The 22,693-nt window shown below is 40.4% G+C and overlaps 1 protein-coding gene across 1 annotated transcript in view; it reads left to right on the top strand.

Moving 5' to 3' along the window:
- LOC140952953 (uncharacterized) overlaps positions 1-22,693 on the top strand; it is a 42,636-nt gene that overhangs the window by 8,717 nt on the left and 11,226 nt on the right. Inside the window, exons 8-14 of the mRNA XM_073402421.1 lie at positions 16-366; positions 1,784-1,813; positions 7,312-7,501; positions 8,110-8,280; positions 8,587-8,677; positions 11,250-11,374; positions 21,919-22,084. Of these exons, the coding sequence (XP_073258522.1) occupies positions 16-366; positions 1,784-1,813; positions 7,312-7,501; positions 8,110-8,280; positions 8,587-8,677; positions 11,250-11,374; positions 21,919-22,084 (1,124 nt within the window). The remainder of the gene's footprint in view (positions 1-15; positions 367-1,783; positions 1,814-7,311; positions 7,502-8,109; positions 8,281-8,586; positions 8,678-11,249; positions 11,375-21,918; positions 22,085-22,693) is intronic.

The raw sequence follows: 22,693 nt of genomic DNA, 5'->3' as shown, positions 1-22,693 counted from the left end.
TTATATATTCTATAGAGATCGATGGAACATTTTGGATTTCATCGCCCTTCTGAACTACTTAGTGACTTTTGTACTCAGAGTAGTCACGTGGAACTTGTCAGAATCTGTCACCGACAATCGAGCTCTCGTTTTTTCTGGTTATCTTTATGGCCTTAATACCATGTTCCTTACACTTCGAGCCTTTGGTCACGTGATGGAAACAATCGAGGGGATTGGCGCCATTCAGATCGCTTTGTTTCAAATCATCGGTGACGTGATAACGATATTATGGCAGTTCATTGCAACTATTTTGGCGTTTTCTATCTCCATTACCAAGGTTTACATGGCAGAAAGATCATTCATTTCCAACAATAATGGCACAGAATCGTGAGTAGAATACGCCATTAGCGTAGTATATAACTAGGTGATGCACGACATTTTCTAGCTCCTTAAAAATGCAGGAATGGGACTGAATATACCTAACACAGTAACAGCTGTCTCTAATGCTCCTTTTTTTCTTACAGACTAACAGTAACGTTAATTTGTGTTTATACTAATATTGACTGTAAGACATGTTATAGCAAAGGACAGGATATAGAACTCAACGTGAGCTGTCTACAAAGGTAGTTAAGTGTATTTAGATCCTCATAATCTAATTACACTTAAAAAGCAGTTTGTTATCGTCCGATGTAGTCAAATCTGCTGTTAAAGATTTACTTTTTGTATTCTTTTGGTCCCGGTCGATGCTGAAACTGTTGTACACCTCGTTCCTTTGAGACATCATCAAACGCCATACGCTTGACTTGTACTTTTATACAGACGATACACAAATCTATTTCGCCTTTAAGCCAAATGCAGCCGAACAACAATAGCAGCAGGGTTTTTTTTTTCATTTGCGCAGTTTAGCTAATAAGGGATAAGGGACCTGCCTACATTAAAGATTTGCTATCGGCCAGGAACCACCCCAATCCTCATCACGGAGGATGGGCGGATAATACGTTTGCTACTACCAGTTGGAAAAATGTTGGTCAAGACACTCTCACGAAAAAACAACCTTTCATGCTTCAAATCACTGCCAGTCACAGGTCTGTGAGATATAATACTCACCTCCCTCCTCCCTCCCATTCAAAGTTGTTCGTCCAAGTTTTGAGCATGGTCTTGTATTGCTAGCAACTTGGGTAAGGGGTGGAGGTAAGGGGGGGGGGGGTCACTAGGGCAAGATCATGGACAGGCCATTTAAGCCAAAATACGTTACAGTGTCTCAAGTACTTTTACACCTGGTTGTAGCTATATGGCCATAGGCACGTCGTTGTCTTTCGTAGCCCCTGCCCTTTGGAACTCACTTCTAGACTATATGCGCACCACTGACTCATTATCATAATTTAAAACCAACATTAAGACTTAGCTTTTTACACAATCTTACGAGGACTAGTTTATTTCAGTTTTAAAAATGTAATATATAGAAGATCTTAATTACACATTCTCTAGATTCAATCGTTTTAGTTTTTTTTTTTTTTTTTTTTTTTTAACGCATCTACTGTAGTTTTTATGAACTTTAGATATTTGCTAAGTACATATATGTATGCATCGATGTAACTATTTAATTCATTTCTTTTCCTTTTATGAATTTTGTTCAGTTCTATTGAGCAACTGGAAATAGCGCTATGTAAATAAAATTTCGCATTGTTTATGATCTGATTATTATTAAACTGACGAACTACAATTAAACTTTTCAAAGCTGGTGATGACCCTGGTTTTGTACGGTTTAAACGTTCTAATTGCTTTCCTGTTTCCATCATTATAGTGCTTGCAAAACGTCTAGTGGATTAGCTTGGTAAGTTATTATTTCTTCTCGATGGTATTTTTGCTGCGGAGCGACCGTAGGGAGCGAGCAGCAACATAATCAGGATTTAAGAGAAATATATAAGGGGCGACGAATTCTCGAATTCATCACTTTTTACCACAATGCATTGCATTTAACCAGAGTGCATTGCGCCACGAACAACTCAAATAAAAACACGGGGAAGTTCGCATCGTTCGCTGCCCAGACTCAGAGTTTTCTTTGTAGCAAATTTTCTACAGCACGGTTAGAGGCCTTACCAAATTTGAGACACGCAGGAGTCTTTCAGATGAGTACGAAGGTTGACTTGGGGATTGGATTTCAATTCAAGAGCCTTTGACTCGTCCAGTTGCTCTTCGACTCCGCAACACGGGGGATATACAAATTCCAGCTTGCTAGAAGGTGATGTGAAAGTGAGAGAATGTTGTGCCATGCTATTCTTAAAAACCTGTATGAGCCGAAAATGGATGTGATTTTGACCATTCGCTTCAAAATAACAGCGGAAATCGAGATAACAAAACATATGTTTTGTGTCCTACGTTGCAGACGAGGACGTGTATCGGCGTTTTGAAAAGCATAATTATGTTCTTTCATTCATTCATTGCCATGGAATATGCGTTTACATTGTTTTTCTTACTGTTAATAGCTCGATTAAAGCGGCTGGCGATCATCTTGCCGGCGGAAGTTTCATGGAAAAGGGATTAAATTAAAGACTTTTCCTCAACATGAGTAATCGGTCTCTGTGGTGTAGTGGTTAGGTGTAGTCGCGTCGACCCGATGGTTTTTTGTGTTGTTGTTTTCTATAAATATAGAGCTAAATAACTGTTACTTAATAAAGTGCAATAAACATCAAGCAAAGTATCGTGTTTCCAGAGAAAAGATAGTACACCGTACTATCTTTTCTATTAAATATATGGATAAACAATCTGAATTTCTATTATTTCCTACAATTTACTGTGGGAAAACCAGAGTTGATAACCACTTAATCATTTTCTAAACAACGTTCCCACGAGTTCTTTCTACAGACTGATAGTAATTATTCCAACATGTAAATAGGACATTCAATGTCATCTTTGATTCTTTTAAGTCCCACTACCTAACTAATGCCAGTATCAACAGAATGTGCCGCAGTATTACTATCTTTTAGATACCCTATAGCTAGTCCATACACTTATTTCACATGCCAAATGTTTCTTATTGAATCTTACCGGCGTTCATTTAAATGTACCTGGAAAAAGTACCTTGGGATCAAGGTAATTCACGACCACTGAGGCTATGTTCACACTATAGTGGATATCTTTGCGCCCCCATGAAAATCAGAACGGATAAGGCTCCTGTTCACACACAAGAACGGTTGTGGTGACTGGGTTTCTGTGATGGAACAAGCTGCACTGCACCAATCTCGAAAGTAGTATATTCCGCAGCCGTTCTTTGTTCCCCCGTGAGAACGGCGGTGTAGCAGACTTGTCGCAAACGTGGAGCCTCACTTATCGGATAGCTTTTGTGCCATACTTTGGTGCAGTGTGAACACCAGACTTGCCTACAAGTCGAGCTCAAATTCTTTTCACGAACGCGAAGCCTGAGCGGTAGATTTTTTATGTTTTCTGCGGCAAACGCGAGCGAGAGAGCGAGAGCGAGACATGTTTTCCCTGTAAAAAAATCGCATCAAGTGACGTCATTTTGGCGCGAACTATTTGCGTTCCTGTCCCGTGTGTGGTCGCGTGTGTGTGTCGTCGGCAGCTGTCAAAGTATGTCAAAACAAACAAATAACGGAAAAAAATTCCGATAAGAGAAAGTAAATAAATAAAGTAAATAAAAGAATGTTCAATACAAGAACGGTAATGAACAAAAGTGCCGTCTTGTGATATTTGTGAGTTCAGTCTCCAGATTTTTCAGGCTCGTTGTACGGTTTACATACGCCATGAAAGAAAAATGAAAAAGGCTTTGAAGTACGCGCGCTCTGAACAAAACAAGTCGGTAATGTTTTTTCGCTCCGTGGCTGCCAGGAAAATTCGACCTTGGTAAAGTACTCAAATGGAGGAAGATAAAACGCCCACGAAAGCTTTGTATTTGAATGCAGGCGATAAAACAAAATCGAATTTGGATCAAAACAGTCCAAGTCACGTTTCATGAGGCGTGATAGGGTTTGATTGACGGCGCATCAGTAAAACCGTTCGTGATTGGATAAAAGCTACAGGAGGAAACTTCCTTCTGTAAATTTGGCGCGTTGCAGGTGATAAAAGTCATTCGCGCTGGGGCCAACTACCTGAACCGGAAATGAGAAGTGAAGGACTTTGAGAAAGTCTCTGTGAACACCAACACCCCTGCAAAAAGTCTATGTGAACACCTATTCCAGCTGTCCGTCGCGGAAGTAAATACGTAGGACCAAGGACTGGAACCCACTGAGACGGAAGCAAATATTCTCGGCCAACTGCTCTGGCATGATGTTCGATGTGTGTGAACAAGAGAGGATAAAGGGGACAGAGAAGGCATCCCCCATACACACCCTATTCCATACGTAATTCGTCTCGAGTTATTTTTAGAATCGGGATAAAGTTACCTCGCGCGCTGTGTGGATGTTTCGTGGAGGTTTCGCATGACTAAACGCCGTGCAAAACATGTCGGGCGAAAGGCAATGAAAGCGTAAAGAGATCGAGAGTATTCCTGAATATTGAAGCGAAATGAGTCGGCGCTCACCTGGGAAAAGGGAATCGCTGGACTCTTTGACAACCCATGAAATCAGTTTAACTCGAAGTTGTCGTAACCTCAGTGCTTTAATAAAATGAGAAATATAGCCGGTCTATTGAAACCGGTCGTTTGTACAATAAAGCAAGTAGGACGCTGAGTGTTATTTTTGTTTAATAATAAAAGACTGATAACTGAAAGAATAAATATCAAACCAGAAATTACTCTCTTCAAACTGTAAATTATAAATGATCCTGAGAGAATATTCAGTGTGTTAAGGATTTCCCTGCTGTACTGTAAGCTCTATACAAGAGAGGAAGGGCGATTCTTTTTTAATTTCCGTTTCGCTGACACAGCTTTAGCAGAAATCTCTCTTTAGTCGTTTTCGTCAACGAGACGAATAGCAAGATCGCTCTCCGCGTCTTCGGCCATTTTGTTCTGCGTCAATTCGTGAAGGGCGCGTGGCTCTGAGCGTGGGTCATCCACGCGCAACACATTCGCGCTATGTGATTGGCTGTTGTCTAATCCCCCTTGAGATTTGTGGTGTTAAAAATAACTCGAGACGAATTACCTATGGAATAGGGTGTGTATGGGGGATGACTTCTTTGTCCCCTTTATCCTCTCTTGGTGTGAACGATTTGTGCCGCCCCAGGCCGGTGCTCTTCATACTACGCGAGATGACTTTTCGTGGCGTCACGAAGAGCCATCATCCGGTATAGTGTGAACCGACAGAGCTAGACTACGGATATTAGATAAATAATCGTATTAAAATGAAATTTGAATTTCGAGGCAACGTGAGAGCTGATATTTTTTCAGTACAGTGTAATAAAAAAGTAAAAAAACATGAATATAGCTAAGTAGGCTCCTAATAATTGTGGATAACCTTGTAGTCTAGACTGTATTAAAGCGAACACCATTTTGCGTTGGTCATAAATGTGAGCAATCGCCAAACAAAGAACTGGGGAAAGACGCCCCTCACTTGCCGTGAGGCTCGCATGCTTCGACGACGAGGATCCACGCTTTTGGTGCCTCGCGCTTTATAAAAAAACTATTGATAAAAGTGTTATGCTCCGTTAGCTTAGCCTCCTAAAATGTTAGAAAGAGCGATCACGTCGTAGATGGCCGGATTAAGGATAGAGACAGCTTTAAACAGAACCGATAAATTTTGCCAAAATGTTTCTAATTAATGGAATTTCCAAGAGAGGTATCTTTTTTATCTTTCTTATTTGATAGTATTGCATGATCCAATAGCAATTGTGAGTGAACATTTTTTTTCCCATAAAACAAGTAGTTTCCAATGGAAAGTGAAGTGCTGCGAGTAAAGCATGACATTTCAAGTAACTGAATCAGTTCGAGTTTATTTCGATTGTTAATATTTGACATTAACCGTGTCAAATAACTGTGCATGTAACGCTACACTACACGAAGGTGATCGATAAGTGTTTATGTCAAGCTAAATTGTATAAAAGTCCGTGAGAATAAATCAGCATATTATTTGTCTGAAACCAGTCCACGATAAAGTTAAGAGCACGCTAGCGATGGAGTGAGTGAAAGAATGAATTTCCAAACGAGTTCAATATTAAACTGGTTCATAATGCTTCGCGAGCGTATCAAATCATTTTCAATCTGTACTTCCGTCGTGTATAAAACGTTTTACTACCAAGGGAGAATAAACATTGTCACACTTTCTAGAAAAGCTCTTAATAGCTAAAGCAATTTATCAATTTAATAAATACAACAAAGCCTGGTTAAATACAAATTTAGCCAAAACACCGACTTTATTTACAGTAGAGTTCCAGGAATTGCTTGAAATATTCTGAGAAATTCACGGGAATTTTTTAGCTTCACTTGCAAAAACGTGGCTTTCTACAAGAAAGAGCCCCTCAAGAAACAGGATTTCTTCCGGGCTTAAAGTTTTCCAGGACTACAAACGAGAGAGCCTCGATTTCGAGGGCCATACTTGAAATCGAGGCAAATGCGGTGATATACATACATACATCAAAAATCTCAGATGAGGCTAGCTTCGGGCACAGGCAACCCAGGCAGGCACGTACGCGACCTGAATTAGTCTGCTGCAAAGCCTGGTGGCTTCGCAGCAAAAGATTATCTGTAATATGACATGTTAGATTATTTGGCGATAAAATAACATATTTAACTTTATTATATAGACACGAGTGTTTTACTGGAAAATATACCACTCGTAAAATTCATAAAAACTACATCCGGGACCCGAGTGGTTTATTTTCCATAATCTCACACGTGAGTTTATCGATGACATAATTTCGGTCATTTCCCTCTATTATTTTATCGATGTATTTTTGTCTATATACTAAAAAGAACATTACACGGCGGCTTGAAGATATGAATTTTATTTTCTCGTGGCAAAAACAATATTTTACTCACTCGCTGCACTCGTTCGTAAAATATTGTTTTGCCACTCGAAAATAAAATTTATATCTTCGCGCCACCGTGTAATATCCTCTATGTGTACAACTGACTGGTGTTCAAGATAGCACCCTCACCCGTCACCCCTACCCTCACTCTCCTCTAATAATGCCAACAATGATTTGGATCAAAACCCATCAATCATAAGCGAGGTCCGTGAAACATCAATCATCAACAACCAGGTTGGCTAACAAATACTGTAGTCCCACTCACTAAATCGTCAAATGAAGACCTGCAGTACGGGGTAGAAACGTTGCGATCAGTATCTCAGTGACAATCGTAAGACAAACGATAAACTAAACCCTTTACTAATCTTTATACTAATTAACTTGCTGTGATTTTTCTTGTTTTCATTGACCCAGTTGGTGGAGCATGACAAAGCTCCTTACCTGGTCTTTGTTAGGAATAGCGGAGTTGGATCCTTTGGACTCAGTGGACAGTACATCAGTGATTATTGTGCACTTTCTTTTTGGGACATTTCTTGTCTTGGGAGTCATTCTGCTCGTTAATATGATGATAGCTATACTGTCTAACACTTACCAGCGAGTTGAGGTAACATCGATGGCATAGCTATAGCTATTGTAGGCCTGCAATTTTTAAATGTTTAGGGCATTTTGTAATGCATTAGTCTAGAAGTATAAAGTTTTTTTCTTTGGTATAGGGCAATATGCAAAATGACAGCGTGATAACAAATGGTATTTTTATTGTTGAAACTAATCTTTAAGAAGTTATATGTTCTAAATGTTCTTAAAGTTCTTAATTGGTCCAGGCGCGAGAAAGGCATATGAAAGCATTGTCAGTTTCTAAGATATCGTCGATAGCTCCTGCATCAAAGTAAACAAGAAAAACTTTAACCTGTTGTTTAGCGTTATTTTAATTTTCCATGTAAGCAAGGAACCTTAAATAGCACCGGAAACTAAATCACGCAGGAAGTTACGTTGGCGCGAATCGATTGACAGGTAGATAAACATCCCTGAACGTAGAAAGTCGCGCGATTGTTGGCGAAATAAAAAAATCTGTGTTGGTTTGTTTTGCATTTCTTGAAGTTAACTTAAAGCGGAAACCTGAGGAGAAACACCGGTTATGTCTTAACAATTTGAGTATGCATTGTCTAAGATAAGCTAATTGAGAGTAAATTTTTATGGTTTCGTTTTGTTGAGGATAACTCCTTGAAAGAATGGTCGTTCAAGAAAGCCATAACGATCCAGACCTACAGCATTTACCATCCAATACCGGTACCTCTTAACCTGTTATCACAGTTCTTTCTTTTGACAAAATGGTTGTGTCTTCTGTGTGCAAGGCAATGCTGTGAAAGACAACCGGAGAAGAAAGTGAGTAACTTTGTACATGAAGAAAACTGTGTCACTTGGTTTATGTTTTAGAACAGTAAAAACACCCACAAAACCAACTTCCCCTCTTGTCAAATAGGGAACAAAGTGAAATTAAACAAGAACCACCAATCCCTAAGTTAGGCTAAACTTACTTATTTTGTCGAAATCTAGAACAACAGCAAATCTCGTATCTATAGATTTGAAATAAAGCCTCTAAGGGGCTGACCGTTATGCCCCGGCGTCTCTATCCTTTGTTCTAGCATCTTACATGTCAGACGTGAACTACTGGTTTGTTTTTTTTTCTAGAATTGTTTCAACAAGAAGTCTTTAAATGGTGTGGTAGAAACTCTCGAAAATGAGTACTTTTCAAGATATGGATACTCCTTTCCTCTGACAGGTACAAGTTAAGATGATTTTTTTACAAAATACAGTACGTAATGTCTACACATAGGTTAGGAGTAGGATTTTAGACACTTTGGACTTCACATACTTTCTTCCGAAAAAACCTGCTGTATACCTATCAATTAGGGAGCTTCAGCAACGACGACGGCGACGGCAACCAGGACGTCAAAAAAGCAATAGGTTTATTACGCAAAACAACAACTTTGAACGTGCATCATACTTTTTTGTACATTTCTTTACCGTCCTTGCACGACTACGACGTAAAAATGCCTGATTGCAAGTTTTATGGAGGACGTAAACAAGCGACGACGAATCTCTTTCTCTCTCTCTAAACTTGAAACAAGAAATCAACTCCAGGGAAATTCGCCCACACTTCCCGTTTTCAGCAAATTGGAATAAACGCGACAAAGATTGAAAAAATGGGAATTCATTTTAAAACTGACGTTGTCGCTGCCTTTGCCGTCGTCGATGCTAAAGCTCCCTATTGGATTTAACAGAGCCCTACAATGGTTTTCTGATATACAATGTATCGAATACTACAAAATGTACGGAAGCCGTCTCCTAGTAGGAGTGAGGGACCGAAATGAAAATCAGCATTGGTGGGTTGAACTGAAAATTGCCTAAATTTGAACAATAATAAAACAGCTAAGCGCTACAAAATTATGTCTAGTTTTCGCCAGTTTTCATTTTGACATGTTTATGTTCAGTTACAGATCGAAGATGACGTCAAAATGTGGAAAGAAAATTCAGTGACCAAGTTGCCTAAATCTCATGAGTCATTTACCGCATTTTGACGTCATCTAGGAAAGTACTTTTACTGAACAGACACATCGGGCAAAATGGAATCTTGTAAGTATTTGTTAAACAGATGCGCCACGGCACCCGAACAAGTCAACACTATAGAGCAATGGTAGTTCAGTATTCGCTTGCGAAAAAGTGCATTCTAATAAATTAGAGTTTCGTTGGTTATGTTTACAAGGACATGAAAGTTTACCGAACAAATCAACTGAACTGGAATAAAGAAGGCACGGATGAAATTTAATGCTCTTAGAAAAATGCCGCAATTTGTTTAAGAATGGTCATGAAATTCACCGAACTTTGGTGGCCTCTTTAGAGGTGAGAAGAAGATCGTTTTGCTGGCAGAAGAAAAAAAGACACAGTACAAAGTTTACGAAAATTCTTGTGGCGCACTCGAGAAAGACTCTGCATGAATCGAGTAAGATCGTTTTTGATGAGCATGCGCTGCATGTTGCTACGATACAGTTTTGAAAGCATGTCTACTAGCCTTGCGCTTGGTACAGCGAATTCAGTTTTGACAGTCGATTTATCAAAAGACAGATGCTCGCACTCTAAAAATATAGTTTGATAGGAGAACATAATTTACTAGTCCAGCCGCGCTATAGTCTCCGTTCAGATATCCTAGTTTAAGGTGGCCCGAAACTGTTTTTTAGCGTGGAACGATTTCAGTGACAGATCCAGGGGAGGAGCCCGGGAGCCCCGCCCCCTTATTTTAAGACCAAAAAGGGCGGAAAAAAGTTTTTGACAACTTTAAGAATCTGTTATCTGTTATTTAGGTATAAAAACGTGTCAGATTTCGGCATTTCTTTAAAAACCGCATTTTTCAAAAATGTAACTACAGATTTTTCCCTAACTTCAGCAAAGAAGCCCCAGGGCTCTCTAGTTTCATATCCGCAAGTTTGAAGTCAATCCTGGCCATACAACTCGCTGCCCAAAATTCTGGTCAAATTTAACCTTTAATTGCTACACTAACACAAGTTGACGCACAAATAGTTTGATTAGAGCGCCGACGGAATGTCTCCTATCTGAAAGGGTATTCTTACCCAAAGCTTCATTACAAGAAACTAAGTAATATTTTTCTTTGCTAAAATTTGTTTCGAAAAGAAAGGGACAAAGCAAAGTAAGTTTGATGAATAGGCGAATCTTTGCTGACGTCATTGTTAACATTTTTCCTCATTAGCATACGACTTAACTCATAGAAGCCGTGGCCGTATATATGAATTAAATGCAAAAGTCGAAAGAGCTGATAAAGTTGGGCAATTGGTGCAATTTTCAGCTCTATGCGAGCAATATTGAAGGAAATATCAGCCATCAAAAACTGCGAAATTGCTGTGTGGCAAAAAAGTTAAAATTTCGAGTTTTTAGAGGAGAATTTCTCCGAAACCATTCGGTGTGTTAGGCTCAAATTTTCAGAGATAACTGAAACTGTTATGCCCTTTCAATATTCATATTTTTTTATTTTATTAGCGTCATCAGACAGTGATAAGCATATGTTAATGAGGCAAAAAGTGTAAACAAAGATTCGCCTGTAGAAGTTCTTTAATCTCACCCGGCATCCAGCATAAAGTAGTTCTTCTTGTAGTGCAATCTGTATTCGCCGTAGGTTTCTGATTACAGCCGGGCTGCAATGGCTGTGGCCCAAGTTCTTGAAACCATAGGTATTTACTAACTATGTTGAAACCAAGCTTTTGGGAAACTTGCCCAGTATTTTTACGGGCTGCTTGAATGTTAAATTAGTACTTATTTTTAAAAATTTTTTTGCTATAAAGATGAAACAAAAATGGACCATGTCCTTCAGGAAACTGAGAAAAGTCGGCAAATGGCAAATCACATCGCTTACACGACATTTGCAGCTCATGGTGTGAACAATGGCATCTTTCCAGTAGGTCCAGAGGTATGTCTCCACAACACGCCCAGCCGACCACGGAACTAGATTTTGTTGTTGATGTTGTTGCAATTACAGTCAAACCAGGTCAAGCGTTCCCGTCGCTAACAAACTAATGAATTCATTAACGGAAGAATGATTTCGTTCGTTGATTCAATAATCCATTCATAAAATGAACAATCCAATATTCATATTTAGCCTCGATTCTATAATCGAATGTTGATTCGATTACCGTTTTTTGGAAAACTACACTTTCCCCAAGTCGACCTCAGAATTTGTTTTTCTTCTTTTTTTCTAGGGTCGAGTGCGAGCGAGTTCTGAAGTTCAAACCCAAACAAACTGCTACATGTACGCATTTTGCTACCAGTAATCAGTGCAACAGACCTGACCTCTTAGAAAACAGGATGGTCAAACTGAGGTCAGTGTATGTGCGGTGATTGGTGGATTTCGATCCCCGGCCTTTGTCAGTTTCTTTTCGTTTGCGGTCTGTCTATTCTAGCTGTTATTTGATTAAAGGCAATGAAAAACCCAATCGCATACGGCAGGAAAAGGGAAGCAAATACAGGTAGATTTTGTTCATAAGCCAAATCACGATTAATTATCGAATCGAGGACCAATTTGACTGTTGGATTATTCCTTTTTTTGAATGGATTATTGAATCAACAAACGAAATCATTTTTCCATTAACGAATTCATTAGTTTGTTAGCGACGGGAACGCTTGACCTGGTTTGACTGTAAGGTTCTCTCTTTGGTTCAATTTAATAGAACTTCTACAAGAGTAATTACCAAAACGCAAGAGCAGTTGTCAGTAATTATCGAGAATCCGGCGCCGGGTTAACAAAAAAATTTTTTTTGTCTTTCCCAAAAAACTCTTCTAGTAAACTTTATTCAAAAATAATATTCACAAGAAAATTTTAAAAAACTAGAGCAAGTACCTTAAAAAGCAATAATGATATGATGATGAGATTCAAAAAACGGCAAAAATCTACTAGCAAGTCAGAAAAAATAGGTGATAAAAGACGTGAGATCGCTCCTTCACAACAGGATCCCCATTACGGCCCCTGAACCATTGTACCAATCCCAGCAATACAAAAATCCTCGGATTGAGCGCTTAACTAATTCTTAATAAGTTCCGACCTCAGGGCAGGGCCTTTGAATTACAAAAAGGTAGGAGGATAACAATATCCCCGAAAAGAGCTCCCTGGGTGACAAAGCAACCTCAAGCAACGATTATCATGCCATAAAATATTTAAACTCAAGAAATCCGCATCCCGGCAACAATAATTTTCCATGTGTTGTGTATGAGATTTTTCGAATGAAACGTTTGCTACTTACTAAGCCATCCAAACGGGAATAATTTGGGGATTCTAAGAAAATGAGGTAATCAGTTGCCCAGATTCCCCCTCCAGCCCTAACTGAGTATTCAGTATTTCTAATTGCTAAATATACCGTACAATTCGGAATATAACCCCCTCCAAATATAAACCCCCCAAAATCGTAACGCAAAAAATCTTCCTTTAAATAGCCCCTCCAAATATAAGCCCCCTCCCCCCACCCCGCCCTGTCCCCGGGGTCTTGAACTTGGAAATTGCCCACAAAGACAAAGTAAAACAAAGCAAAAACAGGTAAATTTCCTTCCAACTATAAGGCTAGCGTAATCGATTTGATTTTGAAAAGCAAACTTCCCTCCGTAGATAAGCCCCTCCGAATATCGGCCCCTCCAAAAGGGCCTTTGAAAAATATTTGCCCCGGGGCTTATTTTCGGAGTTTTACGGTATGATTCGCATTACTAGTATGTATGTTTCGTGCTTTAATCTTAATCGATAACAACTTCTTTCAGGCCTGGATAAGCCAGGGTATCAGAATCCATGGAAATCTCTTAATTTGTGAAGGAAGCGCGTTTTGTACCACATGCATAGATCATCCGGCTGAATATCACGGCGCCAGATACAAGTACCATTTATCTCCCAGTTTTCCCCATTTTGAGGTGCGTTTAATGATTTCAATTTCACGAAATATTTCAGGGACCTACACGTAGTGTTTTCTCGTTAGAAATAATTCATTTTGATCACTAAAATGCGTTATTTCAACCGGCAAAAACATCATCCATCTCATACAGAACATTAGTATATACACACTCAGTGATGTTGGTGATTTAAGCAATCTGATTGGTTCGCTATCTCGGACTATTGAACAATTATTGAATGAGGCTGAGTATCATCAGAAGAGTTATGGAGATCTCGGAGGGTGTTATCCGCCGAGGCCGTGCGCCGAGGAGGATAACACCCTCCTCGGTCTGCATAATTCTTTAGATGATTCTCAGCCGAATTCAATAATTGTTTTATTATTCATTAAAAATAACTCCTACTTTAAAAACAAGCTAAAACATGCTTACCTCCATCGATAGTGCACGTTAATCGGCAAGTTTAGAGGATAAAGGGTTGTTCCTGAGCTCCGCAAACATTCTCTAAATAGCAGATGTCGCCATTCGAGTTGTCTTCTTGCTGTTCTTGCCATGTTTTTAGCCAATAGTTCGCCTATTTCTTCCTGCTGAACCAAGTGAAACGTGCGGCTAGTTTGGTATCACTACCAAAATAACTGCAAGTTCGTCCCCAGGTCTTCTCGGTTGACGGTTGAATAGTCTGCAACATTGCTGCACTTTTGACGTCATCAGTTCAATATGGCAAAATTCCTTTAAATTTGGTCAACGGTACCTAGTTCTGATGAATTATGCGTGTGATTTTAGCCAATCAGAAAAGGAGAAATATTTTGAATGAATAATAATCAACAATATTCACCTCCTAGTGAGTGGATAATGTATGAGCTCGGTGTTCTTCCTGTTTTTGAAGAGAACGACCTTTTAAAAGTCGACAAAATCCTAGGGTTGACATTTTTTAAGGCAAGAAAAGACTTTGAAGCATTGTTTAAAACGCTGTTTTCAGTTTTCCATTTACTGTAGCTGAATTTTTTGCTCAATTCAATGTTCACAACTCCCATTTATTCGCGTGGAAGAGGCCGTTTCGTGAACTCAGCGTTTCCTAACAAGAAACATTTTGCCCAAAAAACAAAGTTTATTTGTGACAAAAAAAAAATGAAAGCAAATGTTTGCAGAAATTCTACGTTTCAAGTAAATAGAACAAAGAATGGTACAGGAAAACGACGCCTCACCTCGAGCAACCGAGCCGCCATGTCAGCACTTCTTAGGAAGAACGACAAAACAAACCTTTTTGGTTATAAACTTGGGGAGTTAACAGAAAATAACCAAACTCTACTTTTCTTTTCATGGTCCCTTGAAGCATTTCAACGAGTCCAAATTTAAAATGACGCAAACTTAAGAACATTTATTCAGTAATCTGACTCCGTGAAGTTTCAAACCGGTGCCATTTCAGTCGAGACTGAATTTTTAAGCTGAGTGAGTTAAATCGTTAGCAAAACACTACTTTTCGCGGTCCGATAAACGACAGGATTTCGAATAGAATAGACGACAAACTGATTGAAACGTAGAACACAAATTATCACCTTCTTCTCTGCAAAAACCGGCCTGAATGGTTCAAAGCCAAGAGCCCGCTGAAACTAGACCTAGACCCAATTTTCCTGAGTCGAGAATTGGTTTTTCAAGGCACAATCAGCTAAGCTAATAAAACACCGACCAAACGTTGTTATGGCTCACAGAGAATATTTTGGTGCAACAGCAACCTCGTTCCCAGGGTCCTCTCCTACTCTCTGTCGCTCACTAGGGTGGGTAGGAGAGGACCCTGGGAACGAGGTTGGTACAACAGCTCAACAACGCCATCGACCACATACCTGTAAACACCATGCGGAAATCACACAATCACACACTTTCGCGGCACTGATACGACTATCCACAACAATGCATAATCTTCTCACGTTTAACACAAGAGAAATATCATCAAATAACTCGAAAAAAACTCAGCCTACTGGCAAATAAACACTTCTTGACTTTTCTCTTACACTCGTCTTATTCAAGTTCCCGGATGCACGGTCACACGGTTCACAGACCAGCATAGACCCTGTCTATGGTCCGGGTCAAAGTTAACCTGCAATTTTGCTCTCGCCTAATTCATTTGACTCCTAAAGGCCTGTTTCCGAAGCCAAAGACTTAGTGGTCCCCTTAAAAAACGAACAATGTCGTACCTTTCTGTCTCAGCCCTTATCAGGGTGATTGATCTGTTTAGCCAAATGAAACAAGAATACAACACGATATTGGACGATACAGTCTCTGCGAATCGTGTTAACTTTGTCCCATCTCAGAGTTTTACATGATGCTCTCCGGGAAACGTTTCTCAAGGTCACCAATAGCGAAATGTAAACTGCTCAACAGCGCTGAACCAGCTTTACGAGCGCACTGACTACAAAAAAACTGTCGCTTGTGTTAGGCAGAGAATTGTGGGTAGGAGCATAGGGTAGGAGCAAAAAACTGTCGCTTGTGTTAGACAGAGAATTGTGGGTAGGAGCATAGGGTAGGAGCATAAAAAGTAACCAAAAACTGTCTACAGCCACTTCTACACAAATCCCTAACCACAAAAAAAAAGCAAAAACAAAAAAACCACATAAGCAAACAGCACAGTAAACAAGCTAAGACTGAAAAAGTTGAGTCCGTTTAGCCAATTATAATAATTATTCACCGAAGTGGAGGTGCTAGTCGTAAATATTTGCCAAGCTGCGAAGCCGCGAGGTAAATATCCACCACTAGCCACCGACACTGAGGTGAATAATTGTTTTAGTATATACTAAAACAGTGAGATAATTGAGCACAAAAATGATGATTTTTAACTCAAATACTGTTACCAACGATTACAATTTTGGCGCCTAATGACCGAACGGCCGTTGCCGTCGCCGTCGCTTTTTCTTGCCGAAGTAACGCAAGACTTAAGCTTAATTTGCATTTGTAAACAAAAAACTTTTTCACGATTTTATTGATAAATTCGAGTCAAAAAGACAAAGCTTTACCTGTTAAAACTTCCAAACCGAACTTCGTCACCTTTTTCGTGTATTTCGGGAACAGCTTGCTTGATTAGTTGTAAAATGTCTTTGTTTGTTACGGCAGCAAACCCGGAAGGCATTTTGCTCGCAACTTACGTGAGTTTGGCGTCGCTCGCTCGGAGGAACTGGAGGTGAATCAGTGAATAGTGCAAGATATTCACTGATTGAGTAGCCAATCAGAGCGCGCGAAAAACACTATACACTGTTCTAGTATATACCAAAATACGACGATGCAGACTCTGCAATCGTAATAACTTTGTCCCATCTCAGAGATTTACATGACGCTCTCCGGGAAACTTTTCTCGAGGTGACCAATATCTAAAAGGAAACTGCTAAGCGGCACCGAAACCAGCTTTAGGCACGCACTTATTTCAAATAACTGTCACTTGTATTAAAGAGAGGATTGTGGGTGGGGACAAAAAAAATAGGGAGGAAGGGAGGAGGAGTTAAGATATTAATTCTGTCTACATCCACTTCTACACAAATCCCTAACCACAAAACAAGTAAAAAAATACGACATAAGTAAACCAGTGAACATAGTAAACAAGCTATTGGTCAGGGGAAGTTGAGAGAAATTGCCAAATGTTTGCTAACCCGGTTTTCATAACTCCAGGTAGATATATATAAATTCATTGTAAAACATGTGCATGACAAAACCATCCATTATACCTATCAGCCTCCATCAGCCTCTAAAATTAAAAAGTTTTTTATACAATGTTTCTAAAAAATTAACTCTAGCAGGCTCTAATGATATAATATGTAATAATAATATTAAATATAATAATATATATATAATAATTAGCAATTCCTTCAGCCTCGGTGGATAACACCCTCCGAGATCTGCAGAATTCTTCATATCCTACGAAAGCCGAATTCAATAATTGTTTTATTATTCCTTCAAAATAATTCCAAGTTTAAAAACAAGCTAAAACATGCTAACCTCGGTCAATGTAAGTTCATATCAATAATGCATCTTTATCGGGAAGTTTAGGAGAATAAGGTCTGCTCAGGTCTGCAAATATACTCCATATAGCAGATGTTGTCCGTCGAGTTGTCTTCTTGCTGTTCTTGCGGTGTTTTTAGACAATATTTCGTAGTGAGACGAGTAAAATGTTCCGCGTCAGTTCCGCCATTTTTTTCTAACTACTAAAACAACCCTTCCTCGTCCCCAGGTTTTCTCCGTCAACGGTTGAATAACCTGCAACCAGGCTGCACTTTTGATTTCATTTTAGCAACAGCAGCTGGATTTTTGACAATGTTATCACCAAATGGACCTTTGCGTCCAACAGTTTTTTTCTCCAAAGTAGCTATTATAAACCTAAGAGTGCAACTATTGCTTTTTTTTCTTCTCTTCTTCTTTCTTTCTCCTCGGTCTTTCTTTTTCTCCTCTCCTTTTCCTTCGTTGCTGTGGATTTGGAGCTTCTCGGACTTAAGAAACCTGCCTTTTGACGCTTTTTTACTCAAATAACTGCAAATTTCGTTAGGTTGGTTTTCAAAAAATGGGTTAGATATAATATACATAATATATAATAATAATATTATATGTAATAATAATAATAATAATAATAATAATAATAATAACCTGTTGGAGTGCAAGCAGCAAGCGCTATTACTCGCAAAATCGGAGAATCCGCCAGTTAAGGATAATGGAAGAAGAAAGGGGTATATGGAACTTACGAAAGAACTATGGGATCAAATGGGACACGAAGATCTGGGGTTCACGAAGCAGAATTTACGGGACCAAGCCGCTCGACTTGAAAAATCTTTAGGCAGCGTAACTAGAACTATCACTAACGGAATAAAAGCGAAGAGAGGTGGAGATAACGCAGAAGGGCCTTAAACAACGGACGCCAAATAGCAAAACTGCTGATCAAAGACGAACCGAATGTGCATACAACCCTAACCCTGACCCAAAATCAGCAGCCTGACAATGGTGATCTTTTCTCAGAGCCGGATTTGCATACAACCTTGACCCAAGAATAACAGCTTAACAACGGTGATCAAGAAAGGTGTAGCTTTTTAGAGGCAGCAAGCAGGATAATGGAAGCAATTAGCACCCACCCTGGAGACTATTCCAAACGTGACATTGACACCAGGACAAAAGAAACACCATCAACAAAAGACTTGGAAGAGATCGACCAAGCGATTAAGTTATTAATGGAGCGCTATAAGGTAATACCAACGCAGAACCCGTTTGGTTTTCTGTGGTTAGCTTATTGCGTTCTTTACTCGGTGGTATGTGCGTTTTTGTTAATGAAAGGATTAACAAAAAAAAACCAAAAACAAGGGCCAATAAAGGAACACAAACCGCAGGAAAGAATTTACGACCAGGAGGCGGGGAAGATCAGAAAACAAATGTCAATCGCGAAAGCGGAAATCGAAAGGTTGACAGAAAATAGGAAGATCACGAAAATAAAAAGGGAGGAGAAATAGGTCTCAGCTCCAAAAAGAATGCAAAACCATCTCTGTGGCAGGTTTGGTTAGCTACATGGAGGAAAAAAGTTCGGAGCTCCGAAAGTTAAAGCGTGGGTTTGACAGGAAAAGGAAACAAGAGGTCTCGACGGTAATTAACCAACAGTTTAACACGGTCGCTGGAAGAGTGTTTGCGAATTTGAGTGAGATGTTGAAGAGGGACCCAGAGAATGAGCGACCAAGATATAAAGATCCTGGAAAAGGTACTCGAGATGATTCGCGAATGTTTGAAAGCATTGAAGAGGCGAGCGGGTTTTGGAGAAAGTTGTGGGAAGAGATCAGAGAGGGACTGGGAATAAGAACACGGCCTGGTTGCAGGAAGTAAAGATTGCGATCCACGAGCAAGTACCACCACTGTCAGGCGACGACTGGGCTCTCGTAGTGGCGGAAGCGGTCAAATTCCTGTCCAAGAAACGCAACTGGAGCGCGCCAGGGCCTGATAGAATCACTAACTTTTGGTGGAAACGTGCTGGCACCCTGTACAAGGGTGTTTTCGAGAGCTTCAAAGAAGTTTCTAAGAGCGGCGAAGAACACCCCGAGTGGTTTTCTGAATGGAAAACCTCCCTCATTTCGAAAGAAGGCGATTTCCTGAATGAAAATCAAAGACCTATTACTTGTCTGAATAACAAGTATAAGTGGTTTGCATCTTACCTCCTGGCACCCATGGACCAACACCTTGAACATTATGGCCTCATGGAATGCCAGCAAAGAGGAGCTAAATTAGGGTGTTTCGGTATGATGAATAACTTGCTAATCGATAGAGCAGTGATGCTGGATTGCCAGAGAGACAAACGGAATTTAAGCATGGCATGGATTGACGTGCGCAAAGCCAGAGGGACGCTTTGTGTCCTAGATTGTTTACACTACTATGCCTGAACCCAGTAGCGTGGCGCCTTCGGGCAACGGAGGGATACTGGTTCTCCAAGCCTATAGAAGTCAAAGTTACCGATCTCCTGTATATCGACGACCTGAAGGTTTTTGCTGCCTCCGAGAGCAAGCTGAACCGAGTACTGAAGGAAACTAGAGGAGCGATACAGGATATCGGCCTCCACTGGAATCAGAAAAACTGCTCAGTGGTACACGTGAAGAGGGGAGCCCAAGTGCTGCACGAATATGGTATGAAGATGGACGAGACAACTACCATCAAGTCTCTTGGGGAAGGAAAACACTACAAATTCCTGGGGTGCTAGGAACGTTCGACAGGATGAACGGCTGGCCCTGGCGTGTGCGGTTAAAGAGTATCTACGCAGGATATCTATTATATGGTCCAGCCCCCTATCTGATTGTAACCGTGTACAGGCAACTAATCAGTATGCACTCCGGGTGCTACGGTACTTAATGTGGACACAGCATTGGCCTCTATCAGAGTTAAGGGATGTGGACATAGCAGCTCGGAAGAGCATAGTTAAGTACGGTGGCAAGCTCCCAGCTAGCCTAACTTCTTTGTTATATCTACCGAGGGAGAAAGGGGGTAGAGGCCTGCGACCAGTCGAACACGAGTACAAGCTTACTAAAATCAAATCGCTACTGAAATTGTGTCAGAATTCGGACCAACAATTCAGACCAGACTGTAGAAGTGGTTAGAGAATTTGAAGAAAACGCCATGGCCTCAGGCCACCAGTCGCTTGTAAAGGAAGCAGCTAAGTCAACATCACACTTCACTTAGATATCCTAAATCCCGGGTGTGTTACAACGGGAGGAAAGGTGGTGACTGCAGCAAGAGCTGGGAATCTGTTGACGAAATCTCAAGAGATGCAGTTCTTGGAGATCGCAAAAGACAAAAAGTGGCAAGCAAAGTTATTCCGTATCAGATGGGAAGATGAGAGCCTAAGCATAACCAGCTGCTTTGCATGGTTACAAGGTTGGGCTACATGCCGTACGTAAACCATCGCGGGCATGTATCAACTGTATGAGCAGTTGTTACCTACGAAGCTCTACACAAAGGAGAAGACGCAAACCTCCACCGACAGCGAAGTCCTATGCAGGTTATGAGGGAAGGTAGGTGACAGCTTTGCACATGTAGTGGCTGAATGTTCCTCCCTGGCACAAACCAAGTACCTATACAGGCATAATGCAGCTTTGAAGATTCTGTTTTTTGAGCTCCTGCGAAAGCATGGGTTGATAGAAGAGGTTCCACCATGGTACTCACCGGTGATGCCAAAACCAGCCAACCAGAACACCACGAGTAAGGCGTTTTGGGATATTCCCATCTATTCAGAGCACAACGAAGTTAGAGCAAATTGGATCAACGCGCCACTTGTCAGCCATGAGAGGAAAGAAGTTTGCACAATTGAAATGAGCTGCCCAAGGATTGAGAGTAGAGCCAAGAAAGATGAGGAAAAGACTCTTCAGTATGGGCCCTTGATGTGGGAGCTGAAGCAGAGATACAGTGGTTACAGGGTTGAACAGTACAACGTAATAATTGAAGTACTGGGTAGTTACTCTAAACACCTAGAGAAGTCGGTGAGGAAGCTACTAGGAGAGAGAGCACGGGGCGTACTTAAGAGGATGCAGAAGTCGGTCATCTCAAACACTTTGAACATTGCCAGAACATTACATACTTAGGTAGGGCGCTAAGGACACCAGATTTTAAGTTTTGTCTTTCTGCGGTCCAGAAATCCAGAAACACAAGTGTCGCAAAACCTGTATTTTACTGATGTTTTTACGTAGATTTTATAGAGGATAAGAGTTTGATATTATTCTAAATAGGCTTTTAGTAGAGATAACCACATTATGGTGGCCTCGTGTAGGTTTATAAGAGAAAATGAGAGTAAAAATTGAATAATTTTCTAAATAGGCTTCTAGTAGAGATAATTATATCATCATACCTTTGCGTAGGTTTTACAAGGTATAAGAATTTAATAATATACTAAACTGGCTTTTTAAGTAGAGAGATTCATATTATGTATCTAGGATTGTATTAGGTTTCGTACCGAACTTTTTCTACTTCTAAGTAGAGCTTCTCAAGTGGTGTAGGTTACGTTATGCACCCTATACTACTCATAATGCGGACAGCATTCCAAAGTTTTATACTGCGAGATAATAATAATAATTGGTTCCTTTTTTCTTTCATTAGGTTCTTATTCAAGAAACAGGAAACAGACGACTTCTAGGAGTGGGTGTTGTTGAAAGCGGGTATGGAAATCATGCCATGCCGGGTTGGTTCAAGGAAACCGTGGGATATCACATTGATGATGGACGAATATTTGATGGAAACCCTAAAAAAGGAGTAGAGTGTGAAGGCAAGTGTTTAATTCATTATTCCATGAATAGCGGCGCAGTGAAAGTATATCATGTAGAGGTTCACTTAGGGGAGACTTGTATATTGTTCCAGCATGCGGACAGAATTGTACTGAAAACCCCTTCAATAGACGCCATTAGTTTTTTAATATTTTCCTTTTTAATGGTCCTTTGTCTACACTCTTACTTCTCGTGGTGACAGGTTCACTGATTAGACTTCCTGTGCCTATATTGACTTGTCCGCTTCCATCCTAGTACCACTTTAAGCCATTCTCGTCGCCAGAGCCACTTGGCGTAATTTGTAATGGACGAGAGTCAAGACCAAGTGACCAAAAGAAACGACGGGATCTGGGAACGAGCGTGATTTTAAACTCACTCGTTACTTGTTTGCCATGCGGAGTTAGACGTTATCGGTTATCGCTCCCTTGGATTCGTATGGTGGCCGGCTAGCGGGCGATAACAGGTATGAAAAGAGCCTATGCCACGCACCACAGCAAAGATTTCCCTCTTCAAGCTAGTATACTGCGACTCTGCGTCGGCTAAGGCCGTTTGCTACAAAACACAACTGACGTCTTGAGTTGCAGTAGGGACGCTCCGTAGCCCTTTGTCGA

The sequence above is a fragment of the Porites lutea genome, chromosome 1 (genome assembly GCF_958299795.1).
Source record: "Porites lutea chromosome 1, jaPorLute2.1, whole genome shotgun sequence".
NCBI classification, from domain to species: Eukaryota; Metazoa; Cnidaria; class Anthozoa; order Scleractinia; family Poritidae; genus Porites; species Porites lutea.
Note: the sequence above shows the minus strand (reverse complement) of the source record. Positions and strands in the feature narration are given on the sequence as shown.